This window comes from Pyrus communis, chromosome 4 (assembly GCF_041283825.1).
Source record: "Pyrus communis isolate YQ-2024b chromosome 4, ASM4128382v1, whole genome shotgun sequence".
NCBI classification, from domain to species: domain Eukaryota; kingdom Viridiplantae; phylum Streptophyta; class Magnoliopsida; order Rosales; family Rosaceae; genus Pyrus; species Pyrus communis.
The window spans coordinates 20,097,355-20,119,387 of record NC_142568.1 but is presented as its reverse complement, the minus strand read 5'-3'; the positions used below and the strand labels follow the sequence as shown (position 1 = coordinate 20,119,387).

Here is a 22,033-nt window from a genome sequence, read left to right as displayed (position 1 = left end):
CCAAATTGTTCCTTTCAGCCAATGACCATTCACCTTTCTTCTTCTTCTTCTTCTTCTTCAGGGTGAAATTCACTCCTTATAATTCTATTTTTTTTTCTTCTGAATTTCATAAATTTATGGGTAGAGTTTGCTGTTGTGCATGCAAATCGCCAACAAAGAAAATCAATAAGGTATGGCTTATTGTATCTGACTTCAAATCTTCTGTACCTATTTTATGTGTGTTGTTTATTATTGATTGACACGTTTAATTTTAATAAGGATTAAATTTATAGCACGTATCAATTAATGATAAAAATTATAAAAATATTACACACAAAATAAATGCAGAAGATTTAAACTCGCCACGGACCATCAATCCTTGGATCCATTTTAGAATTTGGAAGGAGCTGCATCACGTGAATTCCAGTAAAAAATAATATACTTGACGTATCTTTTGCTTTTGCATGACAGGGGTAACGTAATTTTCGGATTTTTGTCAACAATAGTCAAAAGTAAATTTCACTATTCACTGTTCCATTCTCAATCGTATTTTGGAATTGAACAGTAAAATTGTAGAAAATTAGAAAAAAAAAAGCCTTAACTTGGGTCATGTTTGGAAGTATATTAAAACAATTAGGAGTGTTTATAAGTTCTTAAAAGCACTTAAAAAGTGTTAGAGATTCTTCAAGAAGCACTTCAAAATTATTGGTATCCTTTTTGTACAATTTACGCAGCAAATATTTCGGGTTACAAACGCTCTTGTTAAAAATACATCAAACTTTTTATTAAGATTTCAAGTTCTTTCTAGAAAAGCACTTGAAAATCCTTTCTTCTCTATAAACCACTTCTACAATCCTTAAACACCTTTAATTTTTTTCTATCAAATATATTTAAAAACACTTTCAATTGTTAGGAAAACACTTTAAACCCTTTGCAAACGAGTTCTAAAGATTTCAATACACTCGTAGTACGTATATCACTTTCAGTTAAAGAAAGAACTAATAAACAGTCCCTCTCAAAATAATTTTTTTAATTAAAAATAACTTAGAAAACTTTATGAAGGACTTTTTTATATTATAATGACAAAAAGCAAAGTTAAATTCAATTTTTTAAATATTGATATGTAAATTTGTGGAAATATCGACGAATACATTAAATATCGATATCGATATCGGTTGCTTTGGATGAAAATTTAAAACGAAACTTTAAAGATTGTCAAACATTAATTTAGATGAAATATAAGAGTTTCTCCGATATTTAACAGATATGTTAGAAATATTGACTATATCTATCGATTATAGTCTAAACTTAAGATTTTCTCCAGTATGAGGTGAAGTTTAGACTTAACCTCCATTTCCATATGTTTTTTTATAACTTTTGGGGTATTTCTATGAAAATATCGAACGCATCAAAGAAATTTTAAATACGGATCAATTTCATGATGGTTTTGAATTAAAAAAATATGTTTAATAATAAAATAAAGTGACCTTAATGATAAAGAAAATTGTTTAAAAGTTTTTGAATAAAAAAAGGTTTTGTGAGGGGTTTTTTTAATTAATTTTCTAGTAAATATAAGGGGTGAAACGCAACTAATTCAAAGAAATGAGAAATGCGCATTTATTGGGTGACCGCTTGAGGCTTTGACAGTTAAGGCCTTAATACTTCCAGCTGAGGAGGAACGCTCTTCACTCTACACACAAACACATTGCTGGCGAATCTCAGAAGTCAGAACGCACCTTCTTGTTTTTCACTCCTTTAATCTTTCAATCTTTCTTCCCTGCGTCTTCCTGAAGGAATGCCGTTAAAGCTCACCCACCAAGAACATTGAACGCTCTCTCTCTCTCTCACTCTCACTCTTACTTCTCCAAGCCTCCACATTTCCAGCTGCGGCTCCAATGGTGAGTCTTGTTTTCCCAGTCTTTAATTTTTCTGGGGTTTTCTTTTTAATTTGTTTAGCTCTTTCTGCTGCCATTGCTGATTTTTATGCTTTTTTTTGGAGAATTTAGTGGTAAATTTGGTGTCTTTCGTCTTTCTGGTCAAGCTGGGGTTTTGGAATCGAGGGGTTCGTCTAGAATCAAATTTAGGATTCGGGAAGTTAGTATTGTGGAAAATTGGGACAATTTGAGCTCCATTGGCGAGAATTTCACAGATTTACTTTTTCCAGCTCTTTCTGTTTGGTTGGTAAGAAAATTTAGGAGGCTAAATTTGATTTCGAGAATGAATTAATGTTGGAAGAAATTTGATTTAAGTACTACTCGTTCTGCTCAATTAAGCGTTAAGCTCATGTATTTTACTCTGCTAATCTATGCCTAAGTAGTGACATTGATGCACTTATGTTAAACTTCACCATGAAATTAAGCACTGGCTTCAGGAATCCGATACCATACTTCTCAAGAAATAAACTGGCTTTGTAAATATTTTGTCGAATTTGTACCGGGCTGAAAAAACAAAGGATTAACAAGCGGACTTGTCATTAGTCGGAAAAATCTGTGTTATTGTCCAATGCCATGTGAAGTAGAATTGACAAGCTTTAGATAATTGGCATTTTAATTTCTAAGTTGTAGCAGTGTTGTGTGTCTTTCAGTTTCGGCATGTGAAACTTTTCGTTTCAGTGTTATGACACTAGTTTAATTAGACCTTTGCACAGTTTCTTTTTGTACGTATTTCTCATCAAGAACTTGGCTGTTGAACTTGAAATCCTATATTCCATTAAGCAAAAATTATAAAAGCTGAAAAGGTATTCTTTCAGGATTCTGCGAGGCATGCTTTAAGCCTTTTGCTTTCTCTTTAGCGAGAAAAGATTTATGCTTTCGCTTTTTGTTTTCTATTCTTTTGTTAAATTTCTTACTGATAAGTTTGTCTTTGAAATGATGTTGAGTTGAATGCTTTCTTGATGCACTGCATGTCTTGAACTTACACGTTTTACACAAATATTCGGAGGAGTGGTAGGCCGAAAATGTGGCCCTCCCGATGTCAACTCTGTATAAACAAATTATATGTCTTTTCCATTTCCTATATGCTCGCACTGATCGAAAGATGTAGAAGTTGATTTCTTGGATTTTTTTTTTAAGAGAATACTCTCTCTATACATTCAGTCACAATCGTTCACTAGTTGCAAGCTGTAGAAATCATTACGAGCACCATTCTGAAACCTTTGTGTATTTTTCAGGGGAAGAAGAAAGATTGCTGAGTGTGCTCTCATAGTCTGACTCGCTAACGGATTTCTGAGCAAACAATACTAGATGAAGCCACATTTATTTTGTGGTGCAGTAATTCTCTTCCTTTTCCTTTGCCGAACTATAGCTGACATCAGTTCAGACAAACAAGCCCTTCTCGACTTTATTTCTGCTGTTCCTCATGGCCGAAAAGTTAACTGGGATCCTGCTAACCCGGTCTGCAAGTCTTGGGCAGGCATCACTTGTACCTTGGATGGCACCCGTGTGCTGACCGTCCGACTCCCAGGTGCTGGACTGTATGGTCCAATTCCGGCAAACACTCTTGGCAAGCTCGATGCCCTCATGATCCTTAGCCTTCGGTCTAACCGCCTCAGTGGGAATGTGCCATCTGATATTTTCTCCCTTCCTTCCTTACACTACATATACCTTCAAAACAATAATCTTACAGGTAATATTCCCTCTTCCCTGCCTCCCAATCTCACATTTCTTGATTTGTCGTCCAACTCCTTCACCGGCAACATTCCAGCCACAGTCCAAAATTTAGCACGTCTTAATGGACTGTACCTCCAAAGCAATTCCTTCACGGGATCTATACCTGATATCAACACAACAATGCTTATGCATTTGAATTTGAGCCACAACCAACTAAATGGTTCGATTCCTCCCACCCTCCAAAAATTCCCCACATCTTCCTTTGAAGGAAACTTGAAGTTATGCGGGCCCCCACTAAACCGTTGTACTTCGATCACTCCCTCGCCGTCTCCATCCCCCAATCTTCCTCCAACAGTCCCCTTCAAACCAAAAAATGGATCAAAGAAGAAACTTAGTATCGGAGCTATCATTGCCATTGCAAGTGGTGGTTTTGCTGTGTTGTTTCTCTCAGTTCTGGTGATCGTGCTATGCTGTTTGAAGAAAAAAGACAGCGAAGGCAGTGCTGTAGTGAAAACAAAAGGTGGAAGGAATGAGCAGCCAAAGGAGGACTTTGGAAGTGGGGTACAAGAGGCAGAGAAGAACAAGCTGGTTTTCTTCGAAGGCTGTTCTTACAATTTCGATCTTGAGGATTTACTAAGAGCTTCAGCTGAGGTTCTCGGAAAGGGGAGTTATGGGACTACTTATAAGGCCATCTTGGAGGAGGGAACGACAGTGGTGGTGAAAAGGATTAAAGAAGTACTGGTCGGGAAAAAAGAGTTCGAACAGCAAATGGAGAATACTGGGAGGATTAGTCAGCACCCAAACGTTGTTCCTCTTCGAGCTTATTATTACTCCAAAGATGAGAAACTCCTGGTTTATGACTACATTCCAGCTGGTAGCTTCTCAGCATTATTACATGGTAGGCCCCTTTTCATCTTGCTCTTTCTCTTTTTACGTCTCACGTATGATACTAATCTCCGAAGCAAACTTGTATAATATCCTCAAATGAAGCTTTACAATAACTTTGTTGGAGGACATGCAACGTTTATTGTAAAGCCTTTGCATTTAGACTAGCAACTTACTTCTCATACCATGAAGTATTGCTGTAATTGTTCTCGGAACTGTAATAATAATACGCCTTGCAGATAAATGTATGAATTTTCCCTCAGAAATGAATTCTCTCGCTTATCCAATATTGCAGGAAACAGGGAAAGTGGACAGCATCTACCAGACTGGGAAACCAGATTAAAGATCTCCCTCGGATGTGCCAAGGGCCTTGCCCACATCCATTCTGCAAGTGGAGGGAAATTCATCCATGGCAACATCAAATCCTCCAATGTCCTCCTCACCCAGGACCTCAATGGCAGCATCTCAGATTTCGGCCTAGCTCCTCTCATGAACCTCACAACTATCCCTTCCAGAAGCGTGGGCTACCGAGCTCCTGAGGTGATCGAAACTAAGAAGTCCTTTCAAAAATCGGACGTGTATAGTTTTGGTGTTATGCTCCTTGAGATGCTGACAGGCAAAGCACCAGTACAAACACCAGGGCATGATGATGTCGTTGATCTTCCAAGGTGGGTCCAGTCTGTTGTTCGAGAGGAATGGACAGCTGAGGTGTTTGACGTGGAGCTAATGAAGTACCAAAATATCGAAGAAGAGTTGGTACAAATGCTTCAAATAGCAATGACTTGCGTGGCAAGGGTGCCGGACATGAGACCTACTATGGAGGAAGTTGTTAGGATGATTGAGGAAATCCGGCCACCAGATTCTGAGAACCGGCCATCATCAGATGACAACAAGTCCAAGGACTCAAACGTTCAGACCCCAATCACCCCAGAAGGGCCAGCCTTGCCGTAATCATCAGAAAATCAGCACCCGTCCGAATGAGCAAATACATGAATCCTTCTCTAAATGTCATATATCAGCAATTGTGTGATTCTTTGTAGTGTTCCTTTGTAAAAGCTTAGCCTTTTTTAACATTGTTCCAAACGATTAAGGGATGTACTTATTAATTGTAAACATGATTTGCTTGTTCTGAAAATTGTTCGTTCAGGAAGACGAGCCATAATGGTTTGTTTCTGAAATTTGCCGTTTGTTCATAAATCATCTACGGCGTGGATCACCATGGCAAGCGATTAAACGACGAAATTCCTGCAACTGAAATGAGAATTCTATTGCCAAAAACGTGCAGACCTGCTGCGAAAAACAGGGTAAAGATCCATAAAAAGAGGAGCGAAGCCCTGAAATCCCACAGCTTACAAGTATTTCTTCAACAGAAGTTACATTTTGTGATACTTTAACAATGTAAATGGCCAAAACAAAAGCCCGACCTCTAAAAGAATAGTAATGTCGACAAACATATCAGGAAGTTATGCCGCTGCTCATGAACAGGTAGAAAGCTAATAACTAGAGTCAAGTAGAACCCTTGTTAACCAAGTCAGCACCGCTAACATATCTAGCAACATATGACATTAACCGGAAAGGAGCACCGATCAGGGGAGCTTCTATAAGTGGCACAGCAGCATTTTTGTCATCCTCGAGAGACACCTCTGGGTTCCCGACTTCATTCTCATCCAACGGAATTTGCACAATTTCACTAATTTCATCAGATACTGGCAACTCTGGAACTAAAGCAGCATGTTCAGAATCCACATTACCATTACTATGCATCTCCTGTTTGATTGGAACATCTTTTGGAGAATCAAGCTTCTGGTCTGATGTTGACATATCCTCATTGGATCTGGGATGGATGACACTGACAGTTTCAGGAGGAACAACTGTTGTATTAGATTCTGCTGTTGAAGCTGTTGAAGTGAGTTCAACTGTTGGGCTCCGTTGGTCAAGTTCACCATACAACTCATTCACCTAGGATAGAGTAATAGATATATCAGACAAATAGTCAGCCCCTCAAAATCTTATAGTAATAGCTAAAACTTAATCACAGGTGTCTCGATGTATAACACGACTGTACACGTTACTCTATAGAAAACCACGGGAGGGGAGCAGCCTTTCACCTTCTCAACAAGCTCTGCATTTTCTGCAACTAATTTCTCAACAAGTGAACATGCTGCTTCAACCTGAGAGTTCAACTCCTCACGTTCCGAAGCATGCTACATTAACACAGAGTCAGATATATTTTCGTCCTTTGACAAATAGTATGTCAAGATATCAATAATAGAAAAAGAGATGTTTGTCAGATTTTTTATTTAAAAAAAAAAAATCTCAGTAAAACTGATAGATTTATCACTCGTAGTAGTTAATAAAAGTTCCAAACACCATTGTAAGAATTCATTCTCCGGGAAACATAAAACACTCCCACAAACTTAGTACCCTAATTGTACATAAAGCTAACCATGAAATTCCGTCATCAGGTAAGCAAATGGAAGCAAACCTTTGCAAGGTCGTCTGATGATGGAGTAGAGGAGACACTCTCAAGATTCTTAATTTGCAACTGCAAACTAGAAATGTTTTCCATCAGCTGTTGATTTTCTTGTACAAGATTATTCCTGGATTGCTCCAATTCCGATACCTGCCAAGCTTTGGTTTTAATTTCCATATCAGAAGAAAATATAAAGATGTTATGTGAACTACTTGTGAACATGAATTAGGATGAGCATGCAACAAGGAAGACAGTCCGACTCGATTCAAACCTATCATACAGGATCTAAGAAAGCAAAGCAATAGTCAAACTCCTCCATACTCAATCAAGTAGTTATGCATGTGGACAACTTGTAGATCAAAAAACAATTTAATTGAATCCATCAAGCAGATTGGCAGGGTCAATCAAGCTACATACCTGTGCTCGTAATCTAGCAATATCATCATTCAGAGTTGCTATTGTTTCTTTAAACGAATCCTGTAAGAGCCACATGATAAGGACCAAACTAAGTCTCTGACATAAAATGATAAAATAAAGATTAAGTAACAAAAGAGTTTCAGAAGATGAAACTACAATGATGTATTTTTCAGGTGCAAATAACAATGAATTCAGCACAAAATTCTAAGAATTGCCCAATATTCCTCATCTACAATTTACAGTTAAGAGTTATTAGAGTATTTGAGTACCTCCTTTAGAATCCAAGTGTCTCTATCTCCGTCTAGATGTTTAATCTTTTCCTGTAAGCTTGCCTGCGGAACAATGCAGGGTAAGTTTTACACTTGCAAAACAGGAGTGAAGGCAATCAAGGGAGGCCAACTGATTATTAGTTATGGGGTTACAATACACAAGAGCGGCTCTAACCTTTTCCGAATGCAAAGTGCCGTTTTCATCTACTAACCGACCAATTCTCTCCTCTAATCCAACCTGCAACAAACACAGCATTACCAACCAATTCCTCTAGTTTGCAATCTTGTTTATAATAATGTTGTACCAAACACTAAAAAATCATGATTATGTGCATTCTGGGGAAGTAAAAACGTAGAGGTGCACTTGCATTGAAAGATGAACAAAGTTTAAAAGAGCCCTATCATGCAACTCAAATCACCTCTTTCTGAAGCCACAAAACTTTTTCGCTCTGTAATTGATCATTTTCCATCTGTAGACCAGCCTGTACATCATTCGATTAAGCACACAGTCTTGAAAATACATGCAGACTAAGCAAACAATTGCACTACGAAGTGTGAAAGAGCACAATCGTAAACACATATACGGATTAACTCTTTGTCAGCTACTTACCTCAAGTAAATTTAGGTGACATTACCTCTTTCTGTATATGTGAATCCTTTTCATCCCGCAATTGCTTTATTGTATCTTCTAGCGTTGGCTGAATAAACCATACACAAAGCCAAAAGGAATGGTCAAAAAGAACCATACCGGACAAGAAAAGGTTTCAACCGCTCTCTCGGTCCAACATCTAAATTCAAAAGATAATCTAGTACCTCTTTCAGTATATGCAAATCCTTCTCATTCCGTAATCGTTTAATAGTATCCTCTAATGTAGCCTAAAATATGAAATAACATCAAAAGTTTAAACTTTAAATCCTTTAAATTACGATAAATGTACCCTAATATTTGGTCCAATATTATTCTCAAATTTGAAATTCACATTATATTACCTCTTTCTGTATGTATACGTCCTTTTCGATTTGCAATTGTTTGATTGTTTCTTCTAATGCAGCCTGTAAAAACTAGGGTTAGTTTCTGTTCAAGACGAAAACTTTCGCATCACAATTGAATATAAATTCTGTTGTGAGGTAATCAATGTTCACACTAACCTCTTTTTGGAGCCAATTTTTCTTAGATTCAGCTAATAATCTCTGCACAAAATAAAAACTAATTCAAAAAACAAAATTCAAATAACATAAATTCACAAACCACAATGTAGCTGGTGATTGATCCAATTCAAATTCGAATGCGTAATAGATAACTATCAATCGCTAATCCTGATTAGTAAATTAATGAAATTGAAGCTTACAGATTCCGTGCCATTGCCCTCGTGCCTCTTCCCATTCACATCTCCGTCTCCATCTCGCTCAGCATCGGAACGAGCACCGCCACCGGCCTCTGAAACTTGGCCACCGCCGACGGCGGGGGCATCATCGGTATGAACATCTGCTGCGGCCTGGGAAGCTTGTCCGTTTCCGGCAACAGGAACATCGTCGGTGGCCTCGCCCTGCTTGTTCTTCTTCTTCTTGTTCCTCTTCTTCTTCTTCTTATCGTCCTCCATTGTTAGGCTCACAAAATGCTCCGCCTCTTTCCCTGCCACCACCCGAGAATGAAATCGAATCGTACCGACAGACCCGAACCCGGATCCGACTTGTTGCTGTTGGATTTTTCCTTCACTGAGATTTGTCTCGATCGGATTTTGTTTCGTCTGTAGGGAGGATGCCAGGAAGTGCTTTCTTGCGTTATTTTTCTAATTTGTTTTTTCGCGTTTTCTTATTATTTTGACGAAATTGCATCATGGTCCGTTTAGTTTTTTGAGATTTTCACTTTGGTTCCTAAACTCGTTTTCGTTAGTATCGCCAGTCCAATTAGTGTATTTTTTATTTTTTTTTCAATGATTGATATTATTTAAACTAAGAGGAGGGGATTGACTCAAACCTCACAATGGGCTAGCGATGTGGTTCAAATTTGTTTTTGGTGAGAATCAAATTTAAGACCTCTCACTTACTAGTGAAGAGGAATATCATTAGACTGTAGTACTAAGTGGCCGTAAGTTTGATTAATTAGGCCAAAACTAATTTTAATTTGAATTTTTAAATGACAGATGTGTATCATCCCTAGCGTACTTCTTCTAGTTTGATTTTTTTTTTTTTTTGGGAAGATTTGTATTTTGTAATTAGTTTGCTGGTATTAATAAAATATTTTGTTTAAATTCTATGATATTAAGCGTGTTTTTTAATTAAGATGTAAAGCGTGTTTTTTAAATTCTATGATATTAAGCGTGTTTAAATCCTTGAACACACATCATAATATATATTTTTCTATTTCACAGTTGAGTCAATTTAAAAAAGATCTAAAGTTAAGGACTTATCAATAGGCAGTGTTGCTCCAATACCCAACCAAAGGCCTACTACAGTACCAATAAAAAAGACGGTTGTCACTACAAGACAACGGAATGAATTTTGGAATTTATCAACATTCTCCAAAAAAAATATTGTTAAATCTCACAGGTGAAATCACTAAAAAAACACCCAATAACATATTTAGCACTTTAAGAAATATTTGAAATAAGGGAAAGAAATACCAATTTTTCTATCTTATGTATTATTCTATGATGTCTAATCAAGAATCTTGTTCAATAAAAAAAATGAGAAATGTGTATGAAATAATAAACAATTTTCTCAGTTGACAAATTTTTATTTTTTATTTGACAATAAAATTGGAAGAATTTGGGCTCAATTATATAATGAAGATATTGATATTGTATCAAGCTCGTCATTGCAAGCAACGTATCATCATATTTATTAGAGTTTTCCTTCTCAACTTACTGTATTTGGTTTAAACTTTTTCTCTTTTTTTAATGTGATTAGTGTATATCAATTATACCGAGAAAATTCGTTTTTTATAAAAAAACAAAGGTTGAATTTAAAGGTTCGGATTTATAAGTAGGCAAGAATACAACCAACTGTAATTAAAGTGAAAACAAAATATAACAAAACGTTATAGAGATCCAAGTGAAAATCAAGTAAAAATAGGAGGACTGTGGTATAACTTTGGGATACATCATACCCGTCTATCAAGACTTTTGATGGACCACGGAGCACTAGATTATTTCCTTTCCAACGTGCTGACTTGGTAGCCTATGATTGGGCGGTTAAGGGATCTGTAGTGTGAATCATCATACGTTAGCATTCTAACTTTTGCGTTAAAAAATAACGGAAGGAGGTCAGTTCGTTACGAACTTACGGCGTTACCAATTCCGGCAAAATAAAGCAACAGAAACTTTCACGTTAACTTGGGACCACCAAAGAGGCACGATTCAAAGCATGTGGGAGCCACGTGACTATCGACCCCGGCTGCGTCGAAAAGGCAATCCATCAAACTACCGATTAACTGATCGTGAACGACTTTAGACCTGCATTACATACGGCATATTTTGAGTTTAATTTTTGATGTATATGAATCACACAATAGTGGTTAAAGAGAGATTGAAATGTCTCTGTAAATTTTTTCAAGCCTCGAAAAGTTGGGCTATAGTGACGAAGCAACTAGCTTTTTTTAAAAAAATAGTAAAAGATATTATCTATATTAGAGGGTAGCAGAGTATACTAAGCCTCCTAACAATAATTTGGTTCCAATTTGCATTTGGTGAAAATCTACCTCTCATTTACATCTGAGAAAAATACCATTAAAATATAGTAGTAAGTGACAATTTCCGTGTGTCTAGATGGTTGGAACAACCCAAATTTAACCCAATTAAATATAGAAAAACTAATGAAAAAGGCTTCAAAACTTTGAGTTTTAACCAAAAGTCACCTAATAACTTTTATTTAATGATAAGGACGAGATAAAAAAACAAGAAAAACAAAAACAAAAATTTATTCAACCCAAAGCGTGTGTGCACGCAAGTAGTGCGAAAGCAAGCATCTACCAATTCAACATAAACCAACAGTGCAAAAGCAACACACAAATTACTTTTTAAATATTTCATCAGGAAGGAAAAGGTTTAGAGAGAGAGAGAGACTATGAGGGTAGAAAGAAGAGAATGCCAACCAAATCCATTCAAACTGACATTAACAAACCCCAAAAAAAATTAGAGAGGGAGATAGAGAGAGAAATTTGCTTAGCCCTCCACGTGGGGTAGCATCTCATCATCACCCCATGTTCAATTTATGGAATTCTTTATTAATTTTAATCATAACCAGCTAAAACATTAAAATAAAAAATATTAGATTATGATCCTCAACGAAAGCACATTAGCTTTTCTGATATTTCATTTATGCTTTTGTTGTTAATTTTGTATTGAATAAATTAAAGGAAAGTCAAATAAATTGTTCGAATAAATGTCAAAATAACAAATAGGAATGTGAAAATCATTATTCTAACTCTATAAGAATATAAATATTATTGCCAGTGATTCATATGATAATGAGAAGAGAGCTTCAAATTTTGAACCTTTTAGTGTTCAGTTTATAAAATAGTCGATGTTCAGTTTAAAAAACAATGATAGTGCTAGTGTTTGATTTTAAGAAATAGTCAATGTTTAGTTTACGAAATAATTAGTTTTTGGTTTAAGAAATAGTCAGTGTTTGGTTTACGAAATAGTGACAGTACTAGTGTACAAAATAGTGATAATACTAGTGTTTGGTTTAAGAAATAATTAGTGCTTAGTTTACGAAATAGTGATAGTACTATTATTTGGTTTAATAAATAGTCTATTTAATTTACGAAATAGTGATAGTACTAGTGTTAGATTTAAGAAATAATCAGTGTTTAGTTTACAAGGTGTTTGGTTTAAGAAATAGTCAGTGTTTAGTTTATGAAATAGTAATTGTAATAGTGTTCAGTTTAAGAAATAGTTAGTGTTCAATTTACAAAATAGTCATTGTTCAGTTTAAGAAGTAGTGATAGTCCGTTTAAGAAATAGTCAATGTTCAGTTTAAAAAATATTGTTTAGTTTAAGTAGTCAATGTTCAGTTTAAAAAATAGTGTTCAGTGTAAGAAGTAGTCAATGTTCAGTTTAAGAAATAGTATTCAATGTAAGAAATAGTCAATGTTCAGTAAATAGTGTTCAAATTTAAGTAGTAGTCAATATTCTATTTAAGATATAGTGACAGTATTAGTGTTCATAAAACTGAATAATGAAAGTTTTCTTTATTTTTGATATTGTAATATTATTACTTAATTTATTCTAATTTTTTTTTGAAAGAATAGTCAAATAAACAAATAATAAAAAAAAAATTGTTTATGGAGTGAGGTGAGGAGAGAGAAGAGTGAGGAGAGGTGAAAAAAAATGAAAAAAAGTTGATGTGAATGGGTGAGGTGAAAAGAGAGAAAAATTGATGGGAATATGTGAAAGAGGGAAAGAGAGAGAGGGGAAGTTGAACGGTTAAGTGAGAAAGAGAGTGTGTATACGTGTGATGTGATGCGTGGTCCCGTGCGTCAATATTTGTTGGGTTTTTTTTTTTTTTGGTTATTATGTAAAATTTTTGTCATTTTTATTAAAATTCGAACCATTGTTATCAAAGTTTAAGCCATTTTTATTAAATAAAATTAGTATATGGTTTTTTGTTAATTAAAAGTTTTGAGAAACCCTTTTCATTAAAGCTCACATTAATGATTGGGTCACCTAAAAAGGAAATAGATCATCTCCTAAGCTCAAGATAGGGATCCTCATGAGCACCTCATTGAAGCCGTTCAAATTTAATCAAACGGTTGCAATTATTATAACCTTTAGAAAGATCCCATGTTTAGAGTCGTTAAATCAAAATTTAACAGACCGAATAAACTTCTCAGGAGGATTCCATCCTAAGCTTAGGAGAGGATCCAGTTCGCCCAGAAATATCCCAATTGGATAAGTCGATCCAAATTAGGTAAGCCGGAGTCCACACCCGCCGACGCCCCTAGTTTTCAAACCAAAATTAAAATTTTAAAATTAGAAAGCCGCCGTAAATAACGTTTACAAATATAAAAGAATTTAAAAAAAAAAAAGAGAAGGAAAAAGTAACGGATAAGAAAGAAGGAGAAGAGATTCATGGACGGTGTATATAAACTGTTGAAAGGGAAATCCACAAAGTCTCTTGAGTTTTTGTTCGGGAAAATATCGGGGGGTCTCGATCGAAACGAGCGATTGGTGGCAGCGGAAGCTTTGGGAGGCGGAGCTCCGGATCTGCTACATACCCGTTTCCCTCTGCTGCCGCTATTTCCGTCCGATCTCTCAGGTATTTGATTGATGGAACATTGGAAATTGTTTTGATTTGATTTGATTGGATGATGGTTTGTTTTCGAATAGCAAAATTGCTTTTGGGATTTGATGATTTGGGTGTAAAGATAATTGGGTTGGATTTGAATTTCTTTGATTTTACAGATTTTCCGGTCCTGGGTTGCGAGTTTTGAGTTGTGATTTGTGAGCGATTCGGTTTCGTCATGGCGTCGAAGCGCATCTTGAAAGAGCTCAAGGATTTGCAGAAGGATCCTCCAACTTCTTGCAGCGCAGGTACTTTTAATTGAGTTTTGAGTTGTAATTTGATGATTTTACACTTAAAAGTTGAAAGCTTTGTTAGTTTGTTATGGTAAATTGATGATTTGTATAGAGATGTGTTCGTCGGCGCGAAATTTATATTTAAATTTTTATAATTACTGAAACTTTGTTATGATTTTATACTCAAAGTTCAAATCTCTGTTAGTTTGTCATGATAAATTGTTGTTTTTGTATAGAGATGTGGGTGTCGGTGCGTGTCAATTTCGATGATTTGTGTGTGAATGGTTGATCTTACTGTGTATTATAGGTTCCCCAATTGGATAAGTAAATTTTTGTTAATTTTGTATAAGGTCCTGTGGCTGAGGACATGTTTCATTGGCAAGCAACGATTATGGGACCCCCTGATAGCCCATATGCAGGAGGTGTTTTCCTGGTCACCATTCATTTCCCTCCAGATTATCCTTTCAAGCCCCCTAAGGTAAATTGTACAATCTTATGTTCAGAATTCGGTCCTGCTTTGTCGTGATGTCTGTGTGGCGATTGTTTGTTCTAGAAGAATAATGGTATTTTGTTTCTCAGGTTGCATTTAGGACTAAGGTCTTCCACCCGAATATCAATAGCAACGGAAGCATTTGTCTTGACATCCTAAAAGAGCAATGGAGCCCAGCACTTACTATCTCTAAGGTTTGTTTGACTTCATTTTCTTGTAATATTTCCTCGAATCCCGCATAACATTGGTTTGTCTTTGTACTCTCGTTGAATCTGGAATTGGTATACATACGATGCCTTGATGCATCACAGAGTTATCAGGTGTTTCCAAAATTATCGCCTAGTTTTTAAGCTAGGCAAGAGTTCTCCATTACTCTCTGCATTGCTTATGCTAAAAGGTCATTAATAGTTCATTATGCTCCTTGTAAAGAGTTGAGAAGGTACTTTAAAATGTTGATGTTGCATGCGATGATCGAGGACAATATCTCATTTTTGGTTTTTCCAATTCATAGTTTTCGGTATCAGCCACGACTTCCTATTCTTCCTATATGCTTCTTATTATTTGCCTGAGATGGTTAGGATTGTATTTACTAAGCCCATTTTGCATGTAAAACCAGGTATTGCTCTCAATCTGCTCATTGCTGACTGACCCAAATCCTGATGACCCTCTCGTGCCAGAGATCGCCCACATGTACAAAACTGATCGAGCCAAGTACGAATCCACTGCACGTAGCTGGACTCAGAAATATGCAATGGGTTGAAGATGTTTTTTCATCCAGATGTAGAGTTTGTATTTGGGGGGTGGGGGACAGGTTCGGGGCGTTGCAATTGAGGAAGAACAGATCGTTGTTCTTCCTTTCCTTAATCATATATATAAAAAAAAGAAGGGTATGAATGCGATGTAATTCTGGTTTTACCACAACTTTAATTTCTTGTTTGATGTTGTTCCTTCCGGATTTCTAGACAGAAACTTAAAATCTTCGTTTTAATTCCATCGACTAAGGAATCGGTATTGATTTTTCATCTACCATTTCTTGTTGTATCTTGAAAGATTGAGAAATATAGAAATCCAATGAACTCTTATGTTTGCTGTTTACTCATCCAATAAATTGTTCTTGTAATGCAGCCTTGATTTATTAATTAAATTGCCGATTGCTTCATCTTGAACCACCTTTTTTTTTATTATTATTATTTATTTTTTATTTTTTGAGTACATCAATATTGAGGAAGTAATAAATTGAAGTTTATCGGGACCAATGTTGCGAGCTTCTGGAATGCAATGGGATCTTCGTAAAGTTGATCATTATGAATGTTATGACGAATTTGATTGGGTGGTACACCTTTTTTGGTTTTTTTTTTTTTTTTTTTGAGTACATTGATATTTTTACACTAAGGAGAAAGGGAGTTCAGCTAAGCTACATAATGGGCAGCCTAATTTTGGTATCGAATTCGTCATCTATAAGATACGAATCTAAGATCTCTCGCTTCCAAGTGAAGAGAAATATCATTAGATCGTAGTACTGAGTGGCAATAGCACCACCCTTTTAAAATTACTCTTTTGATCAATTTTGCATGTGAAAAGTCTATACTAAACTTAATTGATTTTTTAATTGATCACCATGCCCTTCATTGATCATAAACCACAAAAAATGTAGCAACATCCTAACAACACCCAACAACATTCTTAGATCCATTCGGTTGCTCCGCCTTGAATAACCAAATTTAAAACGGTGAAGAATATCTAAAACACCATGAAAGTAGGTAAGCTTCTGATTGCTCCACCTTTTAGATCCATTCTTCTCTCTCTCTCTCTCTCTCTCTCTCTCTCTCTCTCTCTCTCTCTCTCACATCTTGCTTTAGCTCAATTATTCGAAAAGGGTTTAGATTGATAACTTCCCAACCTAGTTGGGATGTATCGTATAGCGATGTACTCCCCTTACCTATAGTTTATCTTACAAATGTAGGATGTGGAAAGAAAAACACACACATTTAAATATGAAACTACAAGGCCCGACCCAAAAATTGAAAAGCCCACTTGGACCCGCTGTGCCAATAGGTCCGGTCCGGCCCGGCCCAATGATTAGTCCTATAATCATTCAGAATAAAGTATACATTAAACATTCTATCTTTTTTTTTTTCCTTCACATCATTATCATAAGCTACTTTTTACTTGGTAACGGTCAAATACGAACATTATATTCTAATTTATTTACATATCATTAACGTGCACGGTTTAGATTTGATGCAGTTGACCAAGCATAAATGTTTGTTTAGTCAAAGATGGAATTAACCAAGCCGGTGGAGGGAATTGAGGGTAATTAACCAGCAAATTTTTAGAGTATTCGAGATACGATTTTGCGTTATTTTTAAGACAAGTTATAACACATGGACTTGTTCTTAATTAACATATTATAAAAGTTCTCTTTTATTATAAAATGAGTAATTGCATACTTTTAGTACATCTCACATACCTTCCCATAATACTCTCATTTGCTTATAATATTAACACCCCACATATTGTTGAATAAACTCTACGTACTTAATACACCCTACATTTGCCTTTTCAATTAAAAATTATCTTAATACACCTCACATACTTCTCCATAATACTCTCACACCTCACATTCTCAACATACGCTTTACATTTTCTACATACACCCCACAATTTTCAAATCTTATAACAACTCAAAATATATAAAAAAAAAAAAATTAAAGTTGTTGATTAGTAGCAGTAGTGGCAAAATCATACATCTCAAAATCATTTAATGTCCAACAAACTGATAATTATAATACTTCTATAAAGTATAACATTGTGAACTGTTATTATAACACGTAAAATTTCATACCATAAAAAAAAATCATTGATCAATGAGATGGAACCAAGCAAAGCCCCACATACATTCCAACTTTTTACCTTCCAAATTTCGTCCACATTTGAATTTGAGCATTAGAAACATGTCACAGGAAAATGAATCTAAACATGGTGGCATATGATCAACGTGCAAGATGGAGATTTGATGAAGTTGACCTAGTCAAATCATTTTTTTTAATAAACGATATTATTTATACTAATGGAACGAAGAAAAGCAATGAGCTAGTAATAATTTAGTTCAAATTAGTTTTTAACGAAAATCGAATCTAAAACCTCTCACTGCAAGTAAAATAGAATACCATTGTACCATAAGTGGTAGCCAAATCATCTTTTAACTCTTTTTTTGGTCATCATGGAATTAACCAAGTTGGGGGAGGGAATTGAGGGTAATTATTAGAACTAATATGGAACTAATAAAGGCATATGATGCCATAATATAGTCTTATACTAAAATTAATAATATTAAAATTATTTTAAAAATACGCCATAGGGTTGGGTATGTATCAAATTTTGCACCAATAATAACTTGATAATTCTCACAAAGTACAAGAGCTCAAGATAAAAATAAATAATAAATTGAATAAATACAAATAAATAGGACAAAAAGCAGGAAAACTATATTTTATATTATCATATTAGTGTATTAGCAAGTGATATGTATCTGCTTTGTTTATATCATCATATAATTTTCTTATCATTAAAAAAAAAAAAAAGGTTATTAAAAAACTTATGTCCTAACTACAAACAAATAAATTGCCAAAAATGATGAGAATTGAATTAAAAAAATATATTGATGGTAAGTAGGATAATAAATAATTTGAAAACAAACAAATAAAGTTAAAACTCCTTAATTAAAGGGGTCTAAATTCCATAAAAATGGAATTAACAAATTAACTTGCACCGACGGAAAAGTTAAAAAAAAACCACGATGCTCCTCAGTTTACTGTTAACGCTGTTAGATTGACTGATTACCTCCTTCTTCTTCTAGAAAATTTCATACCATATTTCTCCCTGAAAAATTGTTTGTATTCTAAAACGCGCGTTTTGGTTTGTATCCTTACCCTCTTTATCTCTGTCACAATCTCTCTGTCGAATTACAGCCGACTCGATTCGTATTACAATTTCAGCAATTCGATCTTCTGAAGGTAATTTCTGATTATATTGTCGCGCATATGTGTGTGTGTATATATATATGTATATATGTATATATGTATATATGTATTTATGTATATCAATTTATTATTGGAATTTCTCAATTTAGAAATGTGTAAATTCTTGCAAGCCAATGTTTATTAGCGATGAAATTGATTATTTTTTCTTTTTATGGGTTGCAAATCTTGTTTTTAATATCTGTTTTCCCTTCGAATTTCAAAATATTGGATTCTGGGTATGAATTTATACTGGTAAAATGTTTCGAATTTTGGTTTTTTATGTTTTTGGGTATTTAAATTTTGATACTTGCCTTATCTCTTGATATTTCAGCTGTATGTACTTGGTCATAATAACTTGGATAATGCTTTTTAAAATGATTAAAAATTTAAAATGTGTTTTTTTCGACGCTTTCGGACTAATTGAATTAGTGGAAGTAGTACACCTTTTGTGCTAATGAGATTGATTATTTCGAACAATCAATCTGTCATGTGTTATCTTTCGATGTTCTTCTTTGCCGACGAATATTATGGCATGCATTTGCATTTGTCCTAATGAAATTGGTGGATGTTTAGGCTTTCAGCGAGCTGCTCTGTAACTAGTTTGGTGTTGGGCATCAAGATGGGAGCTTGCGGGAGTAAGGTTGGCGTTTCTTTCGTTTTAAATTATAGAAAACTAATAAAACGGGCTTGAAAACTTTGAGTTTTAATGATAAAGACAAAATAAAGGGTAAAGTGAATAGTACCAGGATTGACTTTTAGTGCAAAAATATGGTTTTTCGTTAAAATAAACAGTACCGGGAGTTTTTCGTTAAAGTTCCCTTTAATTATTTATCTTCCTAAGAATGGCTTGGTATTGAATGCGGTAATAGAATATCTTCCTAGCTGGTTTAGGACAAGTCCGTATCACCTGTTCAAGCTTACGAAGTTGATAGATAACTCGTTTGATTCATGCAGTAGAAGTCTATATTCTTCCTTCTGCGTTTAGCCTTTAATGTTTTATGTCTGCAGCCTGCCAAGAAGAAATTATCACTGCATGATTGATGTTCTCAGTAATTGGGTGTTTCGTTGATAATGTTGAGCTTTCTTGTTTCCACTTTAGTGTTTATTTGTCGTGTGTTTTCTTCTGTAATCTGCAAGTTATAACTTTCATGATACTTGTAGCCTAAAACCAAAGAAGATGATTCTGAAGATAAACTTGAGTTTGCTGGTGCCAATGTGCACCTCATCACCACTACGGAAATTTGGGATCAAAAGATGGAAGAAGCAAAAAGGGACGGCAAAATTGTAAGTTTAATCACTCTTTCTTTTCAAGAGAAATATACTATGTTGAATCATATCTGATACTTCGTTGTCAAATTTTTAATATACTTCGGCTGAACCTAATTCAGTATTTTTCTATTGGTAACGAGTTACTACATTTAAAATCTGGTAATCATTAAGACTTTTGTGGTTAGTGATAAAACCTAAACCGGGACTCATGAAAAAAATACAAGTCCCATGACCTTGGGTGGGATCCTATGCAAAGCTGCACGTTTTGAGATATAAAATTGGGAAGAACAGTATGGTTATCAAATCTCTATAGATTCTCTTATCTACTGAAACATTGAGTGTCCTATTCAGGCTGTCAAATTTAAGCTTTGGCAACCAAGGAAAAATAGCTAAGAATTTAAACCAACACAATGGGTGGAATAGCAAAAGACTAGTTCTTCTAATTGATAGTAAGAGATCATTTTCTTTAAAGTTTTGATTCAGAAAACCTCCCAATGACGTTTTCCCCTGATGAAAAGATGCTAGTATACAGGGACTTGTTTCATCATAATTTGACCTGGAGTACAATCTGTTGCAGTAATCCTGGCTCCTTTATAACAGGCTTTAAAGAATTTTAGAAGATTGCATTGTGTATGAGACTATGTATTCCCAGTTTGTGAGGTCGTACTTGTCTCTAGTAGTAGTAGATCATTTGTTAAGAATGTGTCGATATAAATGCATCAGCAAACAAGTTCTCTCTGCAGCTTGTCTCCAAATAGGCATTCATCATAGGTCAATGACATTGTTATGCAATATGGTTACTATTGCTCGGAATTCAGGTTGCGTTGGATGTTGTTTCCACATTCATCGTCTTGGATCCTCGTTTGGAAGTATATTATGTGCTTAGTAGGCAAGTTTTATGTTGAATGACTTGTTAGCTTTCTTTTCTAGCTCTTTATCTAATTGAAATTGGTACGTCCAACAGGTGATTGCAAACTTCAGTGCAACATGGTGTGGTCCTTGCAAAATGATTGCACCACTATACCGCGAGTTATCCGAGCAATACCCTTCTCTGATGTTCCTTGTGGTTGACGTTGATGAATTGACTGTAAGTTGCAACTAGTTATGTTAGTGTAATCGTATTAGTGCTATTGCATGCAAGTTATCCTGTTCTTGGTAATCAAATTACTCATTAGTGTACTCGGGGTTCCGCCATAACATTATAATTGTGCAAAACAATAAGTGATGTTTCCAGTGGATTGATGCTCGTTTACACTTGGGTTTTGTATGGTGCAGGAGTTCAGCACTTCATGGGACATCAAAGCCACTCCCACTTTCTTCTTCCTTCGGGATGGGCAGCAAATCGACAAGCTAGTTGGCGCCAACAAGCCAGAGTTGCAGAAGAAGATAGTTGCTGTTGTAGATTCAATTCCAGTGTGTGAAAAATAACTACGATAGTGGTTTCTATGTTTTGCAAGATTGTTCAATACCTCCTTTTACATGTCGCGAGTTGGTGGATATGTTTGGCGTGAAATCGTTTTTTTTTTTTGTAAGTTGGCTTTGGATTGTAAATACGAACAATCGTATGAACAATTTTCGATTTAAAATTTTTCAGTTTATTCTTTTGAGCAAAATTTTCAAAGGCTCAGGGATAAAGGAAGACCTAAGAAGACTTTGTAAGAGACTTTAAGAAAAGACTTAGGGTACTTGAATCTAACGAAAAACGTGACATAGAACCGATCGCAACGGCTTTCTAAGATTCATATAGCTGATTCCATCTAGTAGGAAAATGTTTTGTTGTTACTTTTTGAGCAAAATTTTCGTGATTGTGTTATGCTGAAAGTGCAATGCAATAACAGGTCCAACAGCCATGAAGTTTCAAAATAGTCCAGGTGGTATTATCTCCTCTCCACAAATTTGTTTGGACCCATACGTTTTCTCTTCAACTCCGTGTACCGATCGTTAACTTAAACGGAAATCATTGTCATGTCACTGAGGCATGTGCTATAATATGGCCCGATATAAAGTTAGCATTAATGAATGAAACACGTGTCATAATATTCTTTATATATAAAGCCAGAGCCCTAATTTGGGGTCACCGCTTCGACAAAAATGATTAGT

General features: G+C 35.3%; 4 protein-coding genes across 6 annotated transcripts; 3 read left to right on the top strand and 1 right to left on the bottom strand.

The window, feature by feature from the left end:
- Positions 1 to 1,575: 1,575 nt before the first annotated feature.
- Positions 1,576 to 5,607, top strand: LOC137722279 (putative inactive receptor kinase At5g58300). 2 transcript variants are annotated; one of them, XM_068461243.2, is made up of 3 exons: positions 1,576 to 1,877; positions 3,149 to 4,485; positions 4,768 to 5,607. In XM_068461243.2, exons 2-3 carry the CDS (start codon positions 3,222 to 3,224, stop codon positions 5,421 to 5,423), a joined length of 1,920 nt encoding a protein of 639 aa, XP_068317344.2. In that variant the 5' UTR covers positions 1,576 to 1,877; positions 3,149 to 3,221; the 3' UTR covers positions 5,424 to 5,607. The 2 variants fall into 2 exon arrangements, with proteins under 2 accessions (XP_068317344.2, XP_088548956.1); XM_088692830.1 differs by lacking the exon at positions 1,576 to 1,877 and adding an exon at positions 2,865 to 2,960.
- A 107-nt stretch (positions 5,608 to 5,714) lies between these two features.
- LOC137722281 (uncharacterized) lies at positions 5,715 to 9,449 on the bottom strand. 2 transcript variants are annotated; one of them, XM_068461247.2, is made up of 12 exons: positions 8,981 to 9,449; positions 8,781 to 8,822; positions 8,622 to 8,684; positions 8,445 to 8,507; positions 8,267 to 8,329; positions 8,051 to 8,113; positions 7,807 to 7,869; positions 7,632 to 7,694; positions 7,363 to 7,422; positions 6,958 to 7,095; positions 6,581 to 6,676; positions 5,715 to 6,431 (listed from the first exon to the last, which is right to left on the bottom strand). In XM_068461247.2, exons 1-12 carry the CDS (start codon positions 9,230 to 9,232, stop codon positions 5,979 to 5,981), a joined length of 1,419 nt encoding a protein of 472 aa, XP_068317348.2. In that variant the 5' UTR covers positions 9,233 to 9,449; the 3' UTR covers positions 5,715 to 5,978. The 2 variants fall into 2 exon arrangements, with proteins under 2 accessions (XP_068317348.2, XP_088548957.1); XM_088692831.1 differs by lacking the exon at positions 8,445 to 8,507 and having other exon boundaries at positions 8,981 to 9,409.
- A 4,220-nt stretch (positions 9,450 to 13,669) lies between these two features.
- LOC137723012 (ubiquitin-conjugating enzyme E2 28) lies at positions 13,670 to 15,766 on the top strand. Its single transcript, XM_068462166.2, has 5 exons — positions 13,670 to 13,892; positions 14,039 to 14,167; positions 14,503 to 14,630; positions 14,732 to 14,836; positions 15,259 to 15,766. The coding sequence occupies exons 2-5, from the start codon at positions 14,098 to 14,100 to the stop codon at positions 15,400 to 15,402; spliced, it is 447 nt and encodes a 148-aa protein (XP_068318267.1). The 5' UTR covers positions 13,670 to 13,892; positions 14,039 to 14,097; the 3' UTR covers positions 15,403 to 15,766.
- A 2,751-nt stretch (positions 15,767 to 18,517) lies between these two features.
- On the top strand, positions 18,518 to 21,531 carry LOC137722799 (thioredoxin H-type). The gene is made up of 5 exons (XM_068461894.2): positions 18,518 to 18,658; positions 19,238 to 19,304; positions 19,826 to 19,948; positions 20,898 to 21,020; positions 21,209 to 21,531. Exons 2-5 carry the CDS (start codon positions 19,284 to 19,286, stop codon positions 21,359 to 21,361), a joined length of 420 nt encoding a protein of 139 aa, XP_068317995.2. The 5' UTR covers positions 18,518 to 18,658; positions 19,238 to 19,283; the 3' UTR covers positions 21,362 to 21,531.
- Positions 21,532 to 22,033: the final 502 nt, after the last annotated feature.

Coding starts and splice junctions, on each gene's coding strand:
- LOC137722279 (XM_068461243.2), top strand. CDS start 3,222: ATGAAGCCACATTTATTTTGTGGTGCAGTAATTCTCTTCCTTTTCCTT. Junction 4,486..4,767: donor CTTCTCAGCATTATTACATG/GTAGGCCCCTTT, acceptor CCAATATTGCAG/GAAACAGGGAAAGTGGACAG.
- LOC137722281 (XM_068461247.2), bottom strand. CDS start 9,232: ATGGAGGACGATAAGAAGAAGAAGAAGAGGAACAAGAAGAAGAAGAAC. Junction 8,114..8,266: donor ATTCACATATACAGAAAGAG/GTAATGTCACCT, acceptor AATGATGTACAG/GCTGGTCTACAGATGGAAAA. Junction 7,423..7,631: donor ACACTTGGATTCTAAAGGAG/GTACTCAAATAC, acceptor TGGCTCTTACAG/GATTCGTTTAAAGAAACAAT.
- LOC137723012 (XM_068462166.2), top strand. CDS start 14,098: ATGGCGTCGAAGCGCATCTTGAAAGAGCTCAAGGATTTGCAGAAGGAT. Junction 14,168..14,502: donor TCCAACTTCTTGCAGCGCAG/GTACTTTTAATT, acceptor ATTTTGTATAAG/GTCCTGTGGCTGAGGACATG. Junction 14,631..14,731: donor ATCCTTTCAAGCCCCCTAAG/GTAAATTGTACA, acceptor TTTGTTTCTCAG/GTTGCATTTAGGACTAAGGT.
- LOC137722799 (XM_068461894.2), top strand. CDS start 19,284: ATGGGAGCTTGCGGGAGTAAG. Junction 19,949..20,897: donor CAAAAAGGGACGGCAAAATT/GTAAGTTTAATC, acceptor TACGTCCAACAG/GTGATTGCAAACTTCAGTGC. Junction 21,021..21,208: donor TTGACGTTGATGAATTGACT/GTAAGTTGCAAC, acceptor TGTATGGTGCAG/GAGTTCAGCACTTCATGGGA.